Source organism: Penicillium digitatum, chromosome 3, assembly GCF_016767815.1.
Source record: "Penicillium digitatum chromosome 3, complete sequence".
Taxonomy (NCBI): domain Eukaryota; kingdom Fungi; phylum Ascomycota; class Eurotiomycetes; order Eurotiales; family Aspergillaceae; genus Penicillium; species Penicillium digitatum.
Genome location: NC_089386.1, coordinates 2,103,462 through 2,122,521, shown reverse-complemented (window position 1 = coordinate 2,122,521; position 19,060 = coordinate 2,103,462). Strand labels below are relative to the sequence as shown.

Here is a 19,060-nt window from a genome sequence, read left to right as displayed (position 1 = left end):
CCACATCGCAAATGGAATCTCAACTCTCCAAATTGGGCAACACCTGTTTTTTCCGGCAGGAGATGCTTAATATGCACGATTCTCCGCCGTAATCCGACGGAACAAGCTGCATCAGGCGACTTTCACTCTTGTGTGCCTGCTTCAACCACCCGAGCCCGAATAATCTTCAGCTCATCCACTGGCTTGTCCTCCGCACCAGTCTTGACCAGTCCCATCCGCTGGATCACTCTCATGCCACTTTTCACTCTGCCGAAAATTGTGTGATTCCCGTCCAGCCAGGGAGTTGGCGCAAGAGTGATGAAGAACTGACTACCGTTGGTATTCGGTCCACTGTTCGCCATACTCAGAATTCCAGCGCCAGTGTGTTTCAGCTCCCCACGAATCTCGTCCTCAAATTTCTCGCCGTAGATGGAGCTGCCTCCTCGACCGGTGCCAGTAGGATCGCCAGTTTGGACCATGAAGTCAGGAATGATGCGATGGAAGATAACATTGTTGTAGTAGCCGCGCTCGGCGAGGGTCGCAAAGTTCTTGCATGTCTGAAGAGAAAAACGTTAGCGATGATCCCTAGAAGCTCTGCAAAAAAAGCTTATACCTTGGGCGCATGAGTGTTGTAGAGCTCCACAGAGAAGGAGCCCTGAAGTAGGTTAGTAAGTGATCTCGATGAGAACAACGAAGCACCAATTACCATAGACGTGTCAAAAGCCACTTCAGACGCCATGCTGAAGATGTAAGTGTAGAATCGTAGGCAAAAGAGCTGAAAAGGCAGAGCTCAGAGTTGCAAGAAGCGGGATCAACCAACTTTGCAGAGGAGCGCAGCGACCATGCAAGTCTTAATCCCCATTTGGGTCAATTTGCCTGGCAGAAAACCAGTACCGCCCCATCTATGGCTACAACATTTGTCACATTCCCAGAATGGAAAACCTACAAGGCCATTATGAATAACGGACAGACACAAAATCCAAAGAGTCACGTCATCTACAGTAATATGGATGCCAGCTACTGGATTAAACCTAGTACATAATTTTGAACTAGTTGGGAACTTACAACATGTAGCAGTACTATCAGCCCTTCAGATCACACTGTCTATGTATGAGACAACCTTGGAAATCGTGTAGATAGGATAGTATCCCCCCCGCTCCTCTTCTATTTCCTATCGACGGATTGTAGGCCTCAAGGCGAGACCCAGTAGCCTGAGTCTGGTTGCTATAGTTTCAGCTTCTGGTAATCCTCAAATTGCACCTGCGCGAGTCCTTCCCCGACATAAACAATCTTCCCACCAACCCACAAGGAGCTTATCAACTTGAGGGCACTCCGTGCGGTTCCGTAAGCGGCCTATTCACATGTACCTATTACAATCACATTTTAATCAAAGCAATTTTTGGCCGACAACATGACAGTGGATTAGCGGGCGAAGAGAAGGGCTGGCTCAATTACTCGATTCGGTTTGGAGTATGGATCCATCCTTTCTAACGCATTCTCGGAATAATGCTGGGGACCATCTCGTTACAAAGGGCAATGGATTTTTGATATGTCTCAAGCGAGGAGATTTAAGGAGGGCAAGTAGAAGATGGGAAAGGGGCAGCCAAGTCAAGTCAGAGTGCTGGGAATCTTCGTAGTGAGTTAATTCAACAATAAGATAGCTGAGAAAAGAGGAAAAAATGCGTGATTAGTTTTCCAAATTTGATAAATGATATAAACCCAACCATCTTGTTTTTTTTTGGTCGTCTGTTCGTTGAGCTTGTGCATCTTCATCTCTAGACGTCCGGCATGTGTCAACCAGTGGGCCAAGCAAATCGCACAATTGTGAGACTAGCCACAAGATGTCAGGAATAGCATAGGGAAGATTAATCATACGGAACTAGGCAGTGGGCATCTTGGAAATTAAAGACATGAACGAGATCAACAGACCGTGTGCAGAGACTAAGCTTCTATAGATGTAAGAAGAAGAAAGCGGTGAGGTGAATTGTGCCGTGGTCACTAAGCTCCTCTGTGCACCAGGAAGCCTCCCACCTTTAGAAGGTTAACAGGTACCTTGAAGAATTTCCCAAACTAACAACTCTTTGTGGCCATCATGGTCTGATTCATTCTTTTTTTTGGTTTATTGGCTTCATTTCACTGTCATCTGTCTTGTGCTCACAGCCTACCATTTTCTGTTCACCATGGCCGACGTCAGCCCTGTTGCAGAGCTTCTTGGACAAGCCCTCTACCATTTCGACCGTCTGAGGCCACTTCTTCCAACCTACGGACACCTGATTGTATCTGCTCTTTTCCCAATTTGGATCGGTGCACATGCATCTTTGACAAGACCTTCCTCGGCCGCTAAACCTCTGAAGAAAAACGCCGACGAGGACAAGAATGAATATGACACGAATGATGAAGATGGACATAGCCCTTTGCAGAAGATGGAAGGGCTTGAGCCATCAGATGCTCTAATGTTCCCATTGACTGCGGGACTCACACTCGGCGGTTTATACTTGGTGATCAAGTGGCTTGAAGATCCAGCCATCTTGAACAAGATCCTTAGTTTCTACTTCTCTCAAATGGGACTCTTCTTTGCCTTTGCATTCCTGAAGGATGTGCTATTGATGATTCGCTCATTTGTCTTTCCTAGATATTATCGTCAAGGTGGACAATTGTGGAAAGTGAAACAGTCCGAGCGCCTTTTTGTGGCGTCTGAGAACCATCCAGCCAAGGCACAGTCCACCCGGCATTCACCTCTCCCTGGGATTTTGGGTCGAGTGCCAATCCCAGGTATGGTATTAGGGCTGCTTTGGAATTACCGAAATGTGTCTTACCAGCGTCTTAGGGTGCGAGCTTATGTACGTGGCTTATTTGACTTGGAATGCCTCGTTGGTCTCCTTGACATCATCAGCGGAATTTCTGCATTGTCTGCTGTAGGGTTTTTTGCGTTTGTGGCAAACCCATGGTGGTTGACCAACTTCCTCGGGTTCTGCTTCTGCTATGGCACCCTGCAATTCATGTCCCCCTCCACATTCTGGACAGGAACTCTCATAATGGGATCCTTGTTTTTCTATGATATTTACTTTGTCTTCTTTACACCATTGATGGTCACTGTTGCAACCAAATTGGATGTACCGATCAAACTCTTGTTTCCTCGCCCGCCCACCTCTCGCGATGCTCCTGGCTCCGTGCCATTGGCCATGCTTGGACTGGGCGACGTTGTTATTCCGGGAATGATGATCGGACTGGCACTTCGCTTCGATCTATTCCTCTATTACCAGCAGAAAGGTGCTCAAATGGCACGTTCTAAAGGGCTCGACCAGGCAATCGTCAAGCCTGAGTATCAGTCGGCAACCGGCGCTTGGGGCGAACGGTTCTGGGCACCCTCAGTCAAGCCACTCCAGCCAGAACTCCAGCCTCCCTATCATGATGCCCGGCGTTTTCCAAAAATTTACTTCAAAGCTAGCATATTCGGTTATATTGTTGGGATGGTTGCCACCCTCCTTGCCATGCAATATTCGAATCATGCCCAGCCAGCTCTTCTCTATCTGGTGCCGGGTGTTCTGATATCGCTTTGGGGTACTGCCCTTATTCGGGGTGAAATTGATACAATGTGGGACTTTTCTGATGCCGAGGAGGTGGAAATTCAAGAGGAAAAAAAGGCAGATGAAGCCGAGGACAAGTCTTCTCAACATCAGAAGAGCCTCTTCATGCGCTTACTTTCCGGTGATTACCTGCGTGCATCAAAAGACGAAAACGCAAAAGGGGAGAAAAATCTCAACGAAGGGAAAATCGATGACTCAAATCCCCAAAAGAAACCATCCGAAGATAGCGGGCGCGTTGCCAAGAGAAAGAAGGCTAAAATGGACCGTGACAGTTTGGACCTGATCTCCATCTCCGTATCAATTCCTCGCAAGTCCAAACATGAAACACAGACTGCTTTGCCGACTACTTCCACAGAGGAAGAGGATGGAGACGTGTCAGTTCCCAGGGATGTCAATGGAGACAACGAGCCACCAATGAAGAGAAGGCGGCGCAGCATGAGGAACAAGAAATCAGCAAACTAGAGATGTGGTTAACTAGGTCTATCAGATGGAAAAAGTTTGCTGAAATCGACTTTTTTTTGGATTTTCAACATGACAGGCAGTCACTGTTTCGATCTACCTCGATGCATGGCTCTATTTCAAAGCAAGATGGCAAGCAATAATTGTAGTGGTATCATTCGTTTGTATTGCATATCGATTTCGATCAGCATTGATCCAGTATGCGCTTCATTTCATCCCATCTCTGAGCAGAAACGTCCACAAGCTGGCGCAAATCATCACTATCCACAGCCCAACCACCATGCTTCTCTATCTTCACAATAACCGTCTTACCACTCTCTTTATCAACAACGACAGAAGCCCGCTCTTGACTTAATCCCTCCTCGTATCCATCTGGATCCGCAAGGATCCACCTTTGCTGTGCACCCTTCTTCCGCTTCTGCTCATCAGCGTCGGGAATGACAACCGCCCTCCAGCCAGCAGCGGCATCACCCTCGAAGGAGCAGAACGAGCTGGCAACAGGCAGACCTCGCAGAGACAACTTTCGCGCATTGGAAACATCGTCTGAGCAAAGGATCGTCTCGTTATCGGCATCCCACCAGGCCTTGGGAAGCTTCGTGTCCCGAAGCGCAGCCAAGACAGAGGCCCAAGCCGCGTCGAATGGGTTTCCAGCCAAAGAAATGATCATGACATCAATGTAAAGCACCCAGAATGCCTTAACTTCTCGCTCAGGACCCTCACTCTGTTCTGTATCCACGTCCATCGCCTCGCCCGCATTGCGGAATTCTTCCGAATCCAGATTCGGTGGCTGATACCAGATGCGCAAATCATCTGCTCGAACGAGACGGCTGGTGTGCAGGAGGGAAAGGATTTGGTGAGAGAGTGCCTGAGCTAGCGCAGAAGGTGGTGCACCAGGTGTAAAGCCTGGCGCGCAGCCGGTGCTGAGGGAAAGGTTGGGAACAAGTAGGTTCAGATCTTGGATGTGGCCTTGATCTTCTTCATCTTGGGACTCTGAGGCTCCCACATCATTTGACTTGTCGAGTGTTTTCTCTGATGAGGCCTGCAACACGCTCCAGGAAGCAATGTCCTTGGTGTCTAGGATCTCTGCACGAACGCCGCAGACAGCGGCTGTGTCTCCGATTCGTACAACTGCGCTGCCATTTGTGTGAGTTAGAGAGCCGGCATTGGCAGATGTGACACGGAATTGTGAGGCGGTACGACCGTTCGCACGGATTGAGGGCTGGTTGCTCGCTGGTGGAGGAGAGAGGTGGGCGAGAAGGTAGGCGTGAGGTTGGAGGCGGGCGAACTGAGACGGTGGTAGGGATAATGACGGAGGAGTCGGGTTACTGGTTGTAGCGGAGGACACCATGATTAACGAGAATGTCTCTACTTTTGTTCAAGACTAAATGTAGAATTGATTGAAGATGCAGAAAAAGCCGACAAGCATGAGGTGGCAGAATAATTTCATGTCGAAGGCGGTCGATGCTGTCACTGATGCCCCAGGCACAAACGAGAATTTATCTGCCAAGACTTTCACGGCCTTGTGCACCGAGTACAACAGACATCACACATCTCATAGCCCTTGAGAAACGAAGTTTCCCATGTACTCTTCCCGAGGAAAATTACACATTCCTGTATAATAGGTTATCTCATATTCCAGGGCTGAAAATGACACGACAGTTGTCTGCTGTATACACGGGACAACGTTGCGCAGGAACTGACGAAGGACCTCGGATCCAAAGTCGAAACAACTCTCTTTAAAGATGTTGAAATGAAGGTTCCGCTTATTGTCTAGTTATTTATTCTACTTTCTCCATGTAAAGGTCATTGCCAAGGGAACTACCATTTTCCATAGATTGCTATTCGCTTCAGCTAGTAGACCCCCATGCATATACTTCGTATAGACAGCTTCTTCGACCTCTTCCGGCATTCACTGTAGTCTCCACGACGAAAGATTGTCACCAGACACCACGGGAATGTATGAATCCAATTTTCTAACAACCTGGCAAGACCTGTTAACCAGTGCGAGCTCACTAGGGGCGGGAGAGCATAAATGCGCTCGAAATCAGTTCCATACCTCTACAATAAAAACAATCGAGTACTCTTTAGAGTGAGTATGTCACAAGACTATGAAGTGTTACAACAGTAAGCTGCATGATCGGGAAGTCTATAACTTTCCTAAAACATGCTGCCATCCACTATGATTGTCGGGACTACACACCACCGGGAGGACCAGCCTTTGCATAATTCATATACTCAAAGCCATCTACAGTGCCTGCGCCGACCTGAATATCATAGCTAACTGCATCACGAGCAATGGTGTGATCATTTCAGAACGCCCTCTACAAATAGAGCTCGTGCGACGAATCAACGGTAAAAAGCCACTTCGATTCTCAATTCTAAAACAGCACGTTCGGGGTAACCACCCAAGAAAAATCTGATATGTCAACATCAAGCCTCGGTAGCCACCAATTCCAAGGTCTTGGATAAAAATGCGGAGATATTGGCCACTCCAAGAACGTCAAAATAACGACACATCCACCTAGACAAATTTTGAAAACCACTTACGGGGCTCCAAAGCAACAATGGAATCTAAACCGTACGCGAAGAGAGAATTCCTGAGCGTGATGGATTCGGTGGCAATTCCCAAGACGGCTGAAATCTTCTCCACAAAGCCTTCAATCAGGATGGTGCTTCTCTCTTCGGCGTTGTGGGTGAACCGAACGTACGCAGCCAGGTCCTCTTCAACATTATCAAAAGCACCATTTCCAAAGTAGTTGTTACTGTAAAGGTTGTGGAAGAGTGGGCATTGAGACCAGAAGACATCCTGGGACATCTCAAGGCCGGTGATGGTGCTGGTCTGGTCGATACCGAGTGCAGATAACGACTTTGATCACCTCCTCTTGATCTGATGCAGGAATTTCTGCTTGATAATGGGATCAAAGACCATTCGCTCCGTATTCTGTTGAAGAGTAGTGAGGGAGATGATATTCAGTCTACAAATGAAGCTGTAGATGAAACTGGAGATCTCTGGATGCGTTATAGAAGAGAGAAGCTATCTACAGGTTTAGCTAGACTAAGTAGTAGGAGCAAACAAAGAAGTCATGTGACTTCTAACAAGTAGCTTTTTGACTGACGAGATCGATGCCAGATATCATTGTTGGACAACAAACGCCGCGTGGGAAACTCCATACAGGCATAGGCGACGGCAGCCCGGCCAGCTCACAAGGACTCTGGGCCATGTGTGAATCCTAGCACACCGGCATTAGAGTATCTTAGGGATCCACGGCAAAATTCCTTCCCAAACCCGCCATCTACACCAGCTGCGTCAGCTGGCCGGCAACGGGCTAGATATGGATTCATCAGGTAGTAGAATCTGCCTTTGTCTTCGAAAAGTGAGGCGCTGCGCACAATACAAGAAGCCAAATCCAGCGGGTTTCATAAGGATATCTTCAATGTGACCTATCTAACTGTCATGATCCACACACTTTTCCCCCCTGGACCATCCGAAAGCCTGACGCTAAGTGAAGACGTTCTGGGGGACTTTCTCACTGAGGCTGGCTCCTTCTTAAACACCGTTACTACTTCTACCAGACGTCACTCTTTACTTAAGGCCGAAGCTGCCGGAATTTTCTCCACTGCTGCTGAGATTTTCGCTTTGAGCTTGGGGGTGTCCGTCCGAGCGATGCAGTACATCAGTCCGCGCCAATTGACTGGCTCCAATCCCGAGCGAGACCTGACAACCAGAAACAGTGCTAGCTTAGCGGAACTGCTGATTCAAGTGCACCGGATAGTTGGGATGATCACGATCTTACTCTCTATTCTCAGTTTTCTCTTCCGCTCGAGTCATGGGGGCAATAAGATACAAATACTAGACTCTGAAAGCAGGCTCTGTATCGTCCTGCATACATACCCAGACCTGCTGCCAAATTTGCCCGTAATGTCCCCAAACAGCTGAAAGCATCGTCGTGGTGCATCTTACGGTTAGTTTTCTTGTCTGTGAAAATTCCAATTTTTATCACTTTTGTTACTTAGGGATCCATGCACAGATCTACAAATTCTATGCATTCGAAGCTAGACAGATTTCTAGCAGTTTTACGCGCAGGTTGATTTAAACCAAATCTTTTAATTTGTCTAAAGTAACCTAACATCGACGATGAATATGATTTCACACCTACCCGCCGCCGAATTTGACTTCTCGAATTAACGCCGAATTGAAGAATCAGGAGTCTGTCTAGTTTGAGATAGCGGGTTACACACTGTCTGCGATACCTAATATCCTCACAGGTCATTCTACAGAATTACATAAAGAGCACTTAGCTATCCAAATCCCAAGTAGGCAGTTGTAAGTTTGGAAATTTGGGTGCTTTTATAATCTATTGAGTCACGAAGAGCCGAAAGTTCTGAACATTCTAACAAAAGCAGCATCTCTATTGATCAAGAACTCGTACCAAGAAACATTACCTTTGTGATGTGAGCTATTTGGATAAGCTTGGAGCCTTGGAACAGCCAAGCAATTGCCTTACAGTACCTTGGCTTTTGACACAGACTTGAATGTGCAAGAATTTCAACCTTGTGTTGGGGACAAGTCAAAGAGTCTCCAACGGGTACTTTCCGAATGGCCAGTGAGTGCTCCGTCCACTGCATCGAAGTGTTCATTTCTTCGAGGCCTGGCCAAGCATGCGTGGTCCAGCGATCATCATTGGCGAATCAGCTAGTGTTTAGGGAAAGCCCCGCGAGATTTTGGCCTGTGATAAATTAATCAAAACTGTGTACGAGCATCAGTCAATGCCTGACCACTTCCAATTCTGGCGGCAAGCACATCTGGGGGTTTGTTTACATGACTAGTTTGGCCTGGAGGCCAATTCAATTCCTGGGTGGTGTTGAGATAACATGTAGCGGACGAGTGGGGATATCAGGTAGATCCTTTCCAGAAGCTGCTTCACGCATAGTTCTTCACCACGTGGTAGGACAAAAACCAAAAAAGAAAAGCCGTCAGTGAAACACTGCTACGTTGAACATTTGTTGGTTTTTGATCATCAACACCAATCGGGAACTGCTGGCTGGTGAAGGAGTCGAAAAGATACTAACCTGGAAAATTGACGGTTAGTAAACTTATGAGTGAGTTTCATGAGACCTGGAGAAAAAGATACTCATCTTTGAGCCTATTGATGTAGATTTTCTGTGTGACGACTCTTATGATCTTCCACGACGGCTCAGTTCCAAATGAGCACGAGATCCCGAGTGCAGGCACTGATGCTACTAACGCATTTTTCATTCCATCGCTGACGATTTGGACAGGCATGCTTGCAGTGACTATGATTCCCTAGATCGTTGCATTCAGCACTCAAGCAATTATTATCACCATGATGACTGGCTTTGGTCCCGAGCGGCTGAATGGGCTGCACCGCTGGTCAGCCTATATCTATCTCTTCCTCAGTCTGGCTCGCATGATCCCGTTTCACATCCCTCCAATCTGGAAAGACGGCGCTTTGGTCAACTCAGAATGACGGTCTTTTTGCATGCGAGAACTATAACACTCCAAGTGGCATTGCTATTGTCTATTGATTCGAAACCCCTGGCGTTTTAGATATAGTAATTTTATGCCCGCTCCTCTAATGCTCAACTTCCGTACATAGGGGCATAGACGGCGAGAGATCATCTCTTCCATTCAAATATTATATCACCATGTATGCAGGAGAACTCAGCACACGTACTATTCAATATCAGATGCATAAACAAATGTAAAGGGTATCCAAAGTTTATCAGAAAGCCACACATGCAACGCACATCTCACTCGACCTGAGGTTTGTGATTGTCATCTTCTGCCTTGCGCTTACGCGAAGGTGTATCCTGCTTTTCAAGGACTTGCGACTCATTCAAATGCTGTACCCCATGGTCATCTTCTTCGCCATCCTCCACCTCCACCTTCTCCCAGTCCTCGTCTTCTGCTTCACCAGGAAAAGCCGTAGCCTGTACATTGATTTCGGTCCGAGAATGTGCTTCATCCTCTTCATTCCACTTCAAATCTAGTCGTACGATCTTCGCGCCCGACGGCTTCAGTCGCCGGTAGTATTCGGCTACATCACCGTCGACTCTAAATCCCCGTGCAATATACCATTCCAACCCCTCTTCGTTTGACTCATGAACATGTGCTGTAACAGAGCAGATGTTATAGTGCCTGACAAGCTCGGACACCCGATATGAGTCTTGGCCCTTGCGGTCTGGCGGCGACACAAAGAGAAGTGAATTTAACAGTGATGCTGCCACACCACTGCCCCGGTATGGCGAGAGAAGATGTAGGGTCTGAATATAGAGATTTGTGTGGCATTGGTTCCCTTGTGTTGCATTCTCTTTCTTTGAGTTCTCTTCCTGTCGGATTCGCTCTAGCCGACACCGAATGCCCCCGATGACTTTGTCCGTCCCGGCAGATGCGCCAGATCCTGGGACTGCAGCAACGGGGTGGTCATGGTAAATCGCAACCCGCGAAAGAGAAGCAATTACCGGATCAGTTATGATAGCTGTGTAGAACGAGTTTGGGTAGCGGATAGGAAGGAGTAAGCCCGTGATCCGCGTCAAGGAAGGGATATGCGCCGTATTGACTTTCTCGACTGTTATATGGGGGTGTGGAGTCGCGAAACCAGCTGGAATATCACGGGGATAAGGGGAGAATATCTCTTCTTTCGAGCGTTTCGGGCCAAAAGTGTTTGCGACGGCTGATTGAGGTGGCTGGACTGCAGGAGGGTGGATAGGGGGCCGCACAGGGTGGTGGTTGGTCGGCGAAGGAGACAACGAAGAGGAAGAAGTCGCTGGCCTTGGCTGATTCTTTGCAAACAGCTGGTTTGCCATCTCGTAACAAATTCAATGGTCGTTTGGGAGAGAACAAGCAGTGAGGCACCTGGGACCTACTGCGGAGATGCGATAAGATAAGCCCAGTGAACAACTTGCTCCAGCCTCATCCGTCTCTTCATCTCCCCGAGTGAGATTTGATTCGTATGCAAATAGACACCTCAATAGGTCAGTGCCCTACTTCCGGTCGATGCTTACTTTCTATTGTATGCGTCGATAGAATACCTTCATTGATCACATTGTCTCCCCCTATCATTGCTGGCTATTAATTCTGCCTTCGCCCCCCCCCCCCCAAATTATTGAAGCTCACTGACAATTGGTCTTACATTAGGCTATACAATTCAGCCCTTCCTATTGTCTTCTTTCTTCCATTCCTTTTGGCTTCTATGTTTTGGAATTCTATCTTCTTCTTCTCTCCTACACCCGTGCACCCATTGCGTCAACCCTGCATAGATTTCCAGTACATGGAGAACTAAACCTCGGACCTAGCGGTTCGGAGCACTTACTACCTGTGTCGCGGGCAGACACAGCCGTCGGTCAATCAGGACCGGACGAGAAATATTCGGCGCATCCATCTCCGGCCGCAATTCGAAAATGGCCGACTCCAACAGCAGCGGTGGTCGCAGGCCGACCTATCCTGCAGGAACAATCGCCAAAGTGGTATGATAGCCCCAAGCGGACTTCACGGGTGGTGCATCTCGGGTTCTAACGACTTCGTATCTAGGCTACCGACATCCTAAACGAAACATTCCAGAACATCATCCACGACCTTGTGGCCAAAGTTCACCGTGAAGAGAAGGTGGCGCGCATGCGGTCCGCGGTGGTTCTCGCCCGACAGAAGGCGGAGGAAGATGCAGTCATGCCGGAGGAAGCACCCAGCAAGACCTCGACCGATACAAAGAGAGAAATCATTCTCGACACCAAGAAGCTTGCAGGTATGCGCATGGAGACGGATGCAGCCGTTTTCAACCGCGGAAAGGTCTTCCTCAAGGGCAATCCGATGAAAACCGTGAAGGAGCATGTGTGCCCAGATTGCCGCCTCCCAAAACTCATGTACCCAACCACGGGGGCTAATTCTTGCCCCCCTCCCGATCCCGACGCGGATTACTGTACAAATGTGCCCATGATCGACTTGGCCGGTCATGATGTCCACGGCAAGCTCTTTGCAGTCATGCCGAACCCCAAGAAAAAGAAGGGTGATCGAGACAGCACTATCCCTGAAATACCAACTACCAAGTGCCCTATCTGCCCGCGCTACTTTGTCATGACTCGTCTCGCCCAACACCTTGAACGCTGCGTCTACGGTGGTCGCAACGGCGGCCGCAACAAGACTCCCACAGACAGCGGAGCTAGCAATGGCAATAGTCCCAGCTCATCAGCACCCAAGCGTCCTTATGCAGATGATGACGATGAAAGTCCCAGCCCCACCAAAAAGAAGAAACTGAATGGACCCAAGAAGGGCTCCACCACAAAGCCTGGTCCCAGCAAACTGAAACAATCATTTACGGTCGAGGACAACGACGACGACATCAAGAGCGAGAACGCCGACTAAACTTTCATTTGTTTTCCCATACCCTTTTTTTTCCTATCATGGTGTCTGCGGCGTTTGAGCTTTGTTTTGATGGACTGGTTATGTTCCACGGCGTATCTGGGTCCGGTTTGGTCTGGTCATGGTTTGACCTTTCCTTCGAATAAATCTGCATAGATGAATGATGACAAGGGGACGGGCTTTGTAGGATGTAAATTACTTGACAACATGAAATACAACTGACACAAGCACTGCAAGAAACATGCAACTGATCAGTGCTAATGTCAACATTTTCTTTGTTTTTCAAAACTTGAAACCCATCACCCAAAGCCCAAAAGTCTGCACAGTATCCAGTTTAACATCAGCACTACAAACTGTCCACACTCCGAACCCCCCTGGAGTCTCAATCTGTGACCGTACACGACAACACTCATTCCTTACGGGCCATCTTTGGCAATTAACATGGCATTTGAACAGGCTGAAGCTGAAATTTAGGTGGCACTACTGCCGGTTAGCCACAATGGACTTTAACCACGAGTGAAAAATGTGATTATAGTAAAGATCATTTCTCAAATGTGCTTTTTGTTTCTTGTCTTGAATATTTCCCAACTTCTGGCATCCTTTGTAGTCAATACTAGCTCCCTTTTTAACCATAACCCCCTTTAGAACTCATCCTGGGTTAGCTCAGCTAGCCATGCCCGTACCGGTTTGTTTCTGTTCATTAGAATCCCTCTTTGTCTCTTCCCAATGCCACCTAGGCCAAAGCAACTTTCTTGGAAAGAGATTGTTCAGAATTAGTCCTTGGAGACTCATGAAATCAAGAAGAGAAGAATCACACAAAGAGAAACTTCAACAAGCATTACTAGGTCTACCCTTACGTGTATATAAAGATTCAAGAACAATGGCAATAACAAGGCAGTAAACGAAAAGAGTAGCCCTTGGTGCTCCCGTTTGAACCCTAACGCGCTCAGTTAACTGAACTAATATGTGCTGATACCCGAGTTCAATCAGGGAAAACAGATCCATTGACATGGAAGATTTGTCTATTGGGCCAAGAAATAGTGAGATTGACTCTGGCTTTTGGAGACTTGGCGCCTACGTAGGCCTGGGCTGGGACTGTGCTTAATAAGTGCGGGGATCCGCGGGCATCTCATCTGTCACTCACCAACCACGCCGAAAGATTTTCTAAGATGGCCGATCTTAGCGCATGGGCAGCTCCTCGTCTCTCCCAGCTTCTCCCGCTGGACCCAGATTCTCTCTCTCAGGTCATCGACTATGCTGTCAGCCTCTCAAGGGAGGCATGTGCCGATCATCTCAAAAACCTCCTCGGCGACTCCCCGGCCGCCTTAGAATTCATATCCTCGTTTAACTCACGCCGAGAACCCCAGCGACCACCTCAGAACCCTTCCACCCAAAGCAGAGATGCATCGAGATCAAATGGAGGAGCCAAGAAGGGCAAAAAGAAGGCTCCGCTGCATACTGCTGGCCCACCACGTCGACCCGACAACTACGGCGACGTAGGAGGTGGCTACAAGAAAGCAGATGAAGAAGACTATATGGCTTCTCGAAGACCACCTGCTCACACCCTTGTACCGTCACAGCATGGGTCCTCAGCCGCGTCGCGCATTCCCTCCCCCTTACCCGTATCATCCCCGAAGCCACCCCCATCTGCGAGTGGCCCTACAATCTCGGACATGTTACCAAATGTGCGATCGAAAGTTAGCAAATCAACACGTCAAGGTGGAGGGGCGGGATCGTCTTCCAAGGGAAACAAAGCTCTCACAACCAACGACATATCCGACCTCACCGCCGCTATCGCTGCACTAGAGGTATCGACGAATCCGAGCCTGGGGGAGAGACGCAGTTGTACTTGCTCCGGGTCAGTACACCCGGTTTTTGATCCGGCACCTAATTGCCTCAGCTGTGGGAAAATCATCTGCTCGCTCGAGGGTCTACAGCCGTGCTCATTCTGCGGCACACCGCTCCTCTCCGCCGAAGAAGTGCAAGGTATGATTCGGGAGTTACGGGCGGAGCGTGGACAAGAGAAGATGCGCGTACACAATGAAGGTGTTCATCATGACGGGGGTCCTAGGCCTGCTGTTGGCTCCGAGCCTTCCAGCAAACTGGATGCCGCGAAAGCGCACAGGGATAAGCTGCTCCAGTTCCAAGCGCAAAATGCACGCCGGACTAAGGTTGTCGATGAAACAGCAGATTTTGAGACTCCGAATGTCGCCTCCACATTGTGGATGACACCTACACAACGAGCACTGGCGCTCAAGAAGCAGCAGCGCATTCAGCGCGAGATGGATGAGAAGGCTCGTCCTGAGTGGGAGAGGAAGAAGACTGTGATGAGTCTTGATATCAAAGGTGGTAAGGTTCGCCGAGTCTATCATTCAGCACCGGCAGAATCAACCCCAGCGGCCAGTGAGCCTGACACTGTCGATGAAGGAGGTGCGGAAGACAGCCCGCAAGGACAACATGCCTTCAGTCGCAACCCCCTTCTCGCATCTGGTGGTCTTATGCGACCTGTTTGGCGTGCCCCCGAGATAAAGCAGGCTGAAGCAGTGGAACAAACTGAACGAAAACAGACTTGGCGTCGTGTGCAAGATGACAACGACGACAATGAGCAGTGGATTTTGGATGGAGGAATCCATGGATACTCCACTTAAACATAACCATAGATGGATTTGACTGCAAGATTCAAAGCGCGAGCCCCCCAAAGAAACACCATTTCGAGCCATCTACCCTGGATCGACCACCTCGGGAGGCACTCTGTAGAGGTTGTCACCGGCTTCATCGCCAATCTCAGTGTTACAGGAAAGCTTGGTGTGAAAACTGCGTTTTGCTCTGTATCCCTGTAGCCGGCGGATTCCTCGGTCCTGAAAAGGGCGAGATCTTCGGAGCGAATGTCTGATCATCCGCTGTGAATCGGTTAACAGCGGTGGTAGTATCACACTTCCCAGGAGAAACCGAGCCAATGGAGTCAATAGAGGGGATTATCTGCTCGCAGAGGATACTACTATATGACCGAACTAGTGAATGACAGCAGTCTACTAAGAATGGAAAGGCCAACCCCCACTGGAATCCCGAATCCCCACACAGATACCAGACATGAAGCGGGCTTCCCCGTGGATACCCCAATATCGACAGGGTGTGGGATATATATATATTTAGTATGACCCGTCACTGGCACTGCAAATTACCATCCAAAATAACCGCCCATAACCGAATCAAGTAAATCCCTATCTATTACAGAAATCAGCAACTGTTAATTGGAGCTCTAGTGCTCCCCCCCCCCCCAAAGCCGACCTGTTTTGTAGTACGGATCTGTCGTCATTGACCATGAGCTTCGGTTGGGGGCGGATATCAGCGGTAGCTGGAGTATAAAGGAACTTTGGAACTCACGAAAAGTACACGTATTGAGCCAATTCACGGTTGTTTTCTTCATGATCATCTCACAGAATGCTCGTTGAATCTGTGCTGGTGTGCCTCTCTTTAAAGAGGGTTCTGGGAGGCTTGGTAGGGCTGTTAGCAGCAGCGGTACGCAGATCCCATTCTCCATCACGCACTTCCATGAAGTGTCGTGTCCTATGAGTTAGAATAATCTAACTCACTTTAGACCCTCACCAATATCCTCTACAATCGTTTCATTCACCCGCTTCACCGTATCAACGGCCCCCTCCTCGCATCTATCACACCCTGGGTCCAGCTCTACCATGGCCTGAAGGGTGACCGCCATCTCTGGCTGCATAAGTTGCATGGTCAGTACGGGACACACGTGCGTGTTGCGCCTAATTTTGTCTCTGTCAACTCGGACTGTGGATTGCACGATATTTATGGGCACGGAAAACACCTTCAGAAGGCCACATTTTACAATGCTTTCCCTGCTATCAAGGGCGTATATAACACGCACAACGCTATTGATAAAACCATGCATGGTCGAAAAAGAAGAGTGCTTAGCCAGGCATTCTCAGATAATGCTCTTAAGGGTATGGAGGATGTGATGCTCCTCCATGTGCGTCAGCTGTGTGCCGTACTAGCTGGGTATGATGGGGATTTTGAATCGAATGAGCAAAAGGGCAACGTCAAGAACATGGGTGACTGGTTTAGTTATCTCTCGTATGATGTTATGGGCGAGCTCTGCTTCGGGAAGAGCTTTGATATGCTTATTTCTGAGACTCAAAGGTATAAAGTTGGGTTAGTGGATCGTGCTGCGAACAGGCACTATGTGGTCAGCATTGCTTTTTCCCTCCTCCAGATTTAGGAATGCTTTTCTCTGATTATGCCATAGTGTGGACTTTGGATGCCTCTGGACACATGGGGTCTAGACCAGATCTTCATCCGCAGGCTAACGCGTGACCGATGGACCTTCATTATGAATTCGCGGGTTGAGGCCAACGAGCGCGCCAAGGAGCGTGCCCGAATTGGTCGGGACGCCAAGAAGGACTTCTTTCACTACCTGTTGAACGCAAAGGATCCGGAGACTGGCAATGGACTCAGCACTCCCGAGCTTTGGGGCGAGTCCAACGTCCTCATGATTGCGGGCAGCGATACAACCTCGACTACACTGGCAGCCACACTCTTCTACCTAGTTCGGAGACCGGATGCACTGGCCAAGCTATGCGCCGAAGTTCGTGGTGCCTTTAGTGAAGTCGAAGAGATCATTACCAGTAGCCAGCTGGGCGAACTGGTGTATCTCAAAGCATGTATTGACGAGGCGTTGCGTCTGGCCCCAGCCGTGCCCGGTGCGATTCCCCGGGAAGTGATGGAAGGCGGCGCGGTTGTTGACGGCGTCTTCTTACCCGCCGGCACAGACTGCGGCACACCAACGTACTCCATCCACCGTCAAGAGCGGTACTACCGGGAAGCAGGGACCTATATGCCGGAGCGCTGGATTGAGGACGCCACCTGCACGGTCTCTGGAGTGTCCTGGCAGACGACTAAGGAGAGCATGGAGGCTGCGCGGCACGCATTTTGTCCGTTTAGCATTGGACCCCGTGGATGTATTGGTAAGAGCATGGCTTTTATGGAGATGCGGCTGACACTGGCGCGGCTGGTGTTCCTCTTTGACATGTCATTGGCGGATCGTCAGGGCGAGGACGCGGGACATCTGGCGCTGACGGATCATTTTACCTCCGCCAAGAATGGACCAAATGTTGTCTTCCGACGAAGATAATTTAAGGTGGTAGAATTGGTTTTGGGAAGGCAATTAATCCGTCTCAAAGCGATCATATAGAAGTTGGAATAAAACAAAAAAAAAGTTGAAACATCCAAGTGTCGCTTAATCTTTTTCAGCCTTAGCCGCCCCCTACCATCTCAACTTCTCAGGACACGGTTGCACGCGGCAACCCTTCTCGATCATTTCATTTGTGTACAGTTGAAGGTTGATATTTACATGGATCGTACTGAAGGGGCTACTCCATCATGACCTCGCCCCTGATTGTGACGTTCGTGCAGGCGACCGTTTTGAACGCCGTCTCCAACATCCTCGCGCAGCTGATTGATCAGCGCAACAACAAAGTAAGAACTTCTATCAAAGAAGTTCTATGCTCAAAGATGATAGGATTAACCAATTGCTAGGCTCCATTTACTCTAAACACAGTGGCTCTCCTCCAATTTCTGGGCTATGGCATCTTAATTGTGGCCCCCAATTTCTACTGGCAACGCGCTCTGGAAGCGCGTTATCCAGGAGTTCCTTCGCGTTCCGAGCTCTCTGATGCATTCAGTGTCCAATCGCTGAAATCAATCTTTTCACCCCGCTCATGGCTTTCCCTCTTTTCAAGGTCTCACCAGGATGATTCACTCCCTAGCCACAAGGAGAAAGAAAAGCATGTCCAACGGCCGCAGATATCCGGGCTGCGTAGCTTCTTCATGAAATTCTTCTATGATCAAACCGCAGCCTCGATCGTGAATCTTGTGTTATTTGTGATTGTCATCAATCTGCTGAAGGGAGAGACTCTGGCAAAATCGTGGGAGTTGGTTGTTTTGGTAGGTGACTCTACTGTTGAATAAACAGTGTTGATTACACAGATGCTGACTTCTGTAGGATTTCCGGCCTCTTATGATTGCCCGTCTGAAGTATCGGCCAGTTGTTTCAGTCTTAATGTACACAGTCATTCCTGTAGATCGACGAGTGGTCTTCGCAAGTGCATGTGGTGTGATCTGGGGTGTTTATTTGAGCTTATATGCGGGGGTTTAGGTGTTGTCTGATCATTTCGCTTCTTTGGTGCTAGTTGAGCGTTGCTTTATTCAATGAAAGTGGTACAATAACATGTCAAACGGGTCTATCTATTGAGGGCCAAATCATAACCCCGATTCAACGTTGGAAAGTCAGTCGAGAATTTTACTGGGCCATCTGCCCATCTATCGATTGGTTATGATAATGTTTGCACCACCCTCTATCCCCCGTGGTAAAGCGATCACTAGATATTCTAATGTCGATGAGTGTATCCGATGATCCTTAGACCATGAGCAACGGAAGCAGCAACAAACAACAAGCTAAATGATCTCGACTTCAAAACGACTGGATCATGTCAAACAGATGTGTGATCATCTTCATCTCACGTCTGATACTCACAGTGTGTTTGATAAACCGATTGTGAACAACATCTGTCCGGCGATCATCGCGACCAAGCCGACAAGAAACAAAGCAGCCTTGTCCAAGCCGCAAAATAGAGGA

The 19,060-nt window shown here is 48.7% G+C and overlaps 9 protein-coding genes across 9 annotated transcripts; 5 read left to right on the top strand and 4 right to left on the bottom strand.

Moving 5' to 3' along the window:
• Positions 1 to 122: 122 nt before the first annotated feature.
• Positions 123 to 718, bottom strand: Pdw03_8301 (Peptidyl-prolyl cis-trans isomerase-like 1; the record flags this gene model as incomplete). The annotated part of the gene is made up of 3 exons (XM_014677958.1): positions 123 to 536; positions 593 to 634; positions 686 to 718. The coding sequence occupies 3 exons, from the start codon at positions 716 to 718 to the stop codon at positions 123 to 125; spliced, it is 489 nt and encodes a 162-aa protein (XP_014533444.1).
• Positions 719 to 2,159: 1,441 nt separating this feature from the next.
• On the top strand, positions 2,160 to 4,028 carry Pdw03_8300 (Signal peptide peptidase, putative; the record flags this gene model as incomplete). Its single annotated transcript, XM_066101919.1, has 3 exons — positions 2,160 to 2,751; positions 2,807 to 2,819; positions 2,873 to 4,028. The coding sequence occupies 3 exons, from the start codon at positions 2,160 to 2,162 to the stop codon at positions 4,026 to 4,028; spliced, it is 1,761 nt and encodes a 586-aa protein (XP_065957002.1).
• A 181-nt stretch (positions 4,029 to 4,209) lies between these two features.
• On the bottom strand, positions 4,210 to 5,373 carry Pdw03_8299 (3' exoribonuclease family protein; the record flags this gene model as incomplete). Its single annotated transcript, XM_014677956.1, has 1 exon — positions 4,210 to 5,373. The coding sequence occupies one exon, from the start codon at positions 5,371 to 5,373 to the stop codon at positions 4,210 to 4,212; it is 1,164 nt and encodes a 387-aa protein (XP_014533442.1).
• Positions 5,374 to 6,403: 1,030 nt separating this feature from the next.
• Pdw03_8298 (Polyketide synthase) lies at positions 6,404 to 6,840 on the bottom strand (the record flags this gene model as incomplete). Its single annotated transcript, XM_066101918.1, has 2 exons — positions 6,404 to 6,441; positions 6,573 to 6,840. The coding sequence occupies 2 exons, from the start codon at positions 6,838 to 6,840 to the stop codon at positions 6,404 to 6,406; spliced, it is 306 nt and encodes a 101-aa protein (XP_065957001.1).
• Positions 6,841 to 9,797: 2,957 nt separating this feature from the next.
• Pdw03_8297 (GNAT family acetyltransferase, putative) lies at positions 9,798 to 10,853 on the bottom strand (the record flags this gene model as incomplete). The annotated part of the gene is made up of 1 exon (XM_014677954.1): positions 9,798 to 10,853. The coding sequence occupies one exon, from the start codon at positions 10,851 to 10,853 to the stop codon at positions 9,798 to 9,800; it is 1,056 nt and encodes a 351-aa protein (XP_014533440.1).
• A 594-nt stretch (positions 10,854 to 11,447) lies between these two features.
• On the top strand, positions 11,448 to 12,405 carry Pdw03_8296 (Transcriptional activator (PtaC), putative; the record flags this gene model as incomplete). Its single annotated transcript, XM_014677953.1, has 2 exons — positions 11,448 to 11,513; positions 11,578 to 12,405. 2 exons carry the CDS (start codon positions 11,448 to 11,450, stop codon positions 12,403 to 12,405), a joined length of 894 nt encoding a protein of 297 aa, XP_014533439.1.
• A 1,166-nt stretch (positions 12,406 to 13,571) lies between these two features.
• Pdw03_8295 (Zinc finger, C2HC5-type) lies at positions 13,572 to 15,050 on the top strand (the record flags this gene model as incomplete). The annotated part of the gene is made up of 1 exon (XM_014677952.1): positions 13,572 to 15,050. One exon carries the CDS (start codon positions 13,572 to 13,574, stop codon positions 15,048 to 15,050), a length of 1,479 nt encoding a protein of 492 aa, XP_014533438.1.
• Positions 15,051 to 15,843: 793 nt separating this feature from the next.
• On the top strand, positions 15,844 to 17,557 carry Pdw03_8294 (Cytochrome P450 monooxygenase, putative; the record flags this gene model as incomplete). Its single annotated transcript, XM_014677951.1, has 3 exons — positions 15,844 to 15,921; positions 16,001 to 16,612; positions 16,673 to 17,557. 3 exons carry the CDS (start codon positions 15,844 to 15,846, stop codon positions 17,555 to 17,557), a joined length of 1,575 nt encoding a protein of 524 aa, XP_014533437.1.
• A 248-nt stretch (positions 17,558 to 17,805) lies between these two features.
• Pdw03_8293 (Mpv17 / PMP22 family protein) lies at positions 17,806 to 18,580 on the top strand (the record flags this gene model as incomplete). Its single annotated transcript, XM_014677950.1, has 3 exons — positions 17,806 to 17,901; positions 17,962 to 18,369; positions 18,428 to 18,580. 3 exons carry the CDS (start codon positions 17,806 to 17,808, stop codon positions 18,578 to 18,580), a joined length of 657 nt encoding a protein of 218 aa, XP_014533436.1.
• Between the last annotated feature and the right edge of the window lie 480 nt (positions 18,581 to 19,060).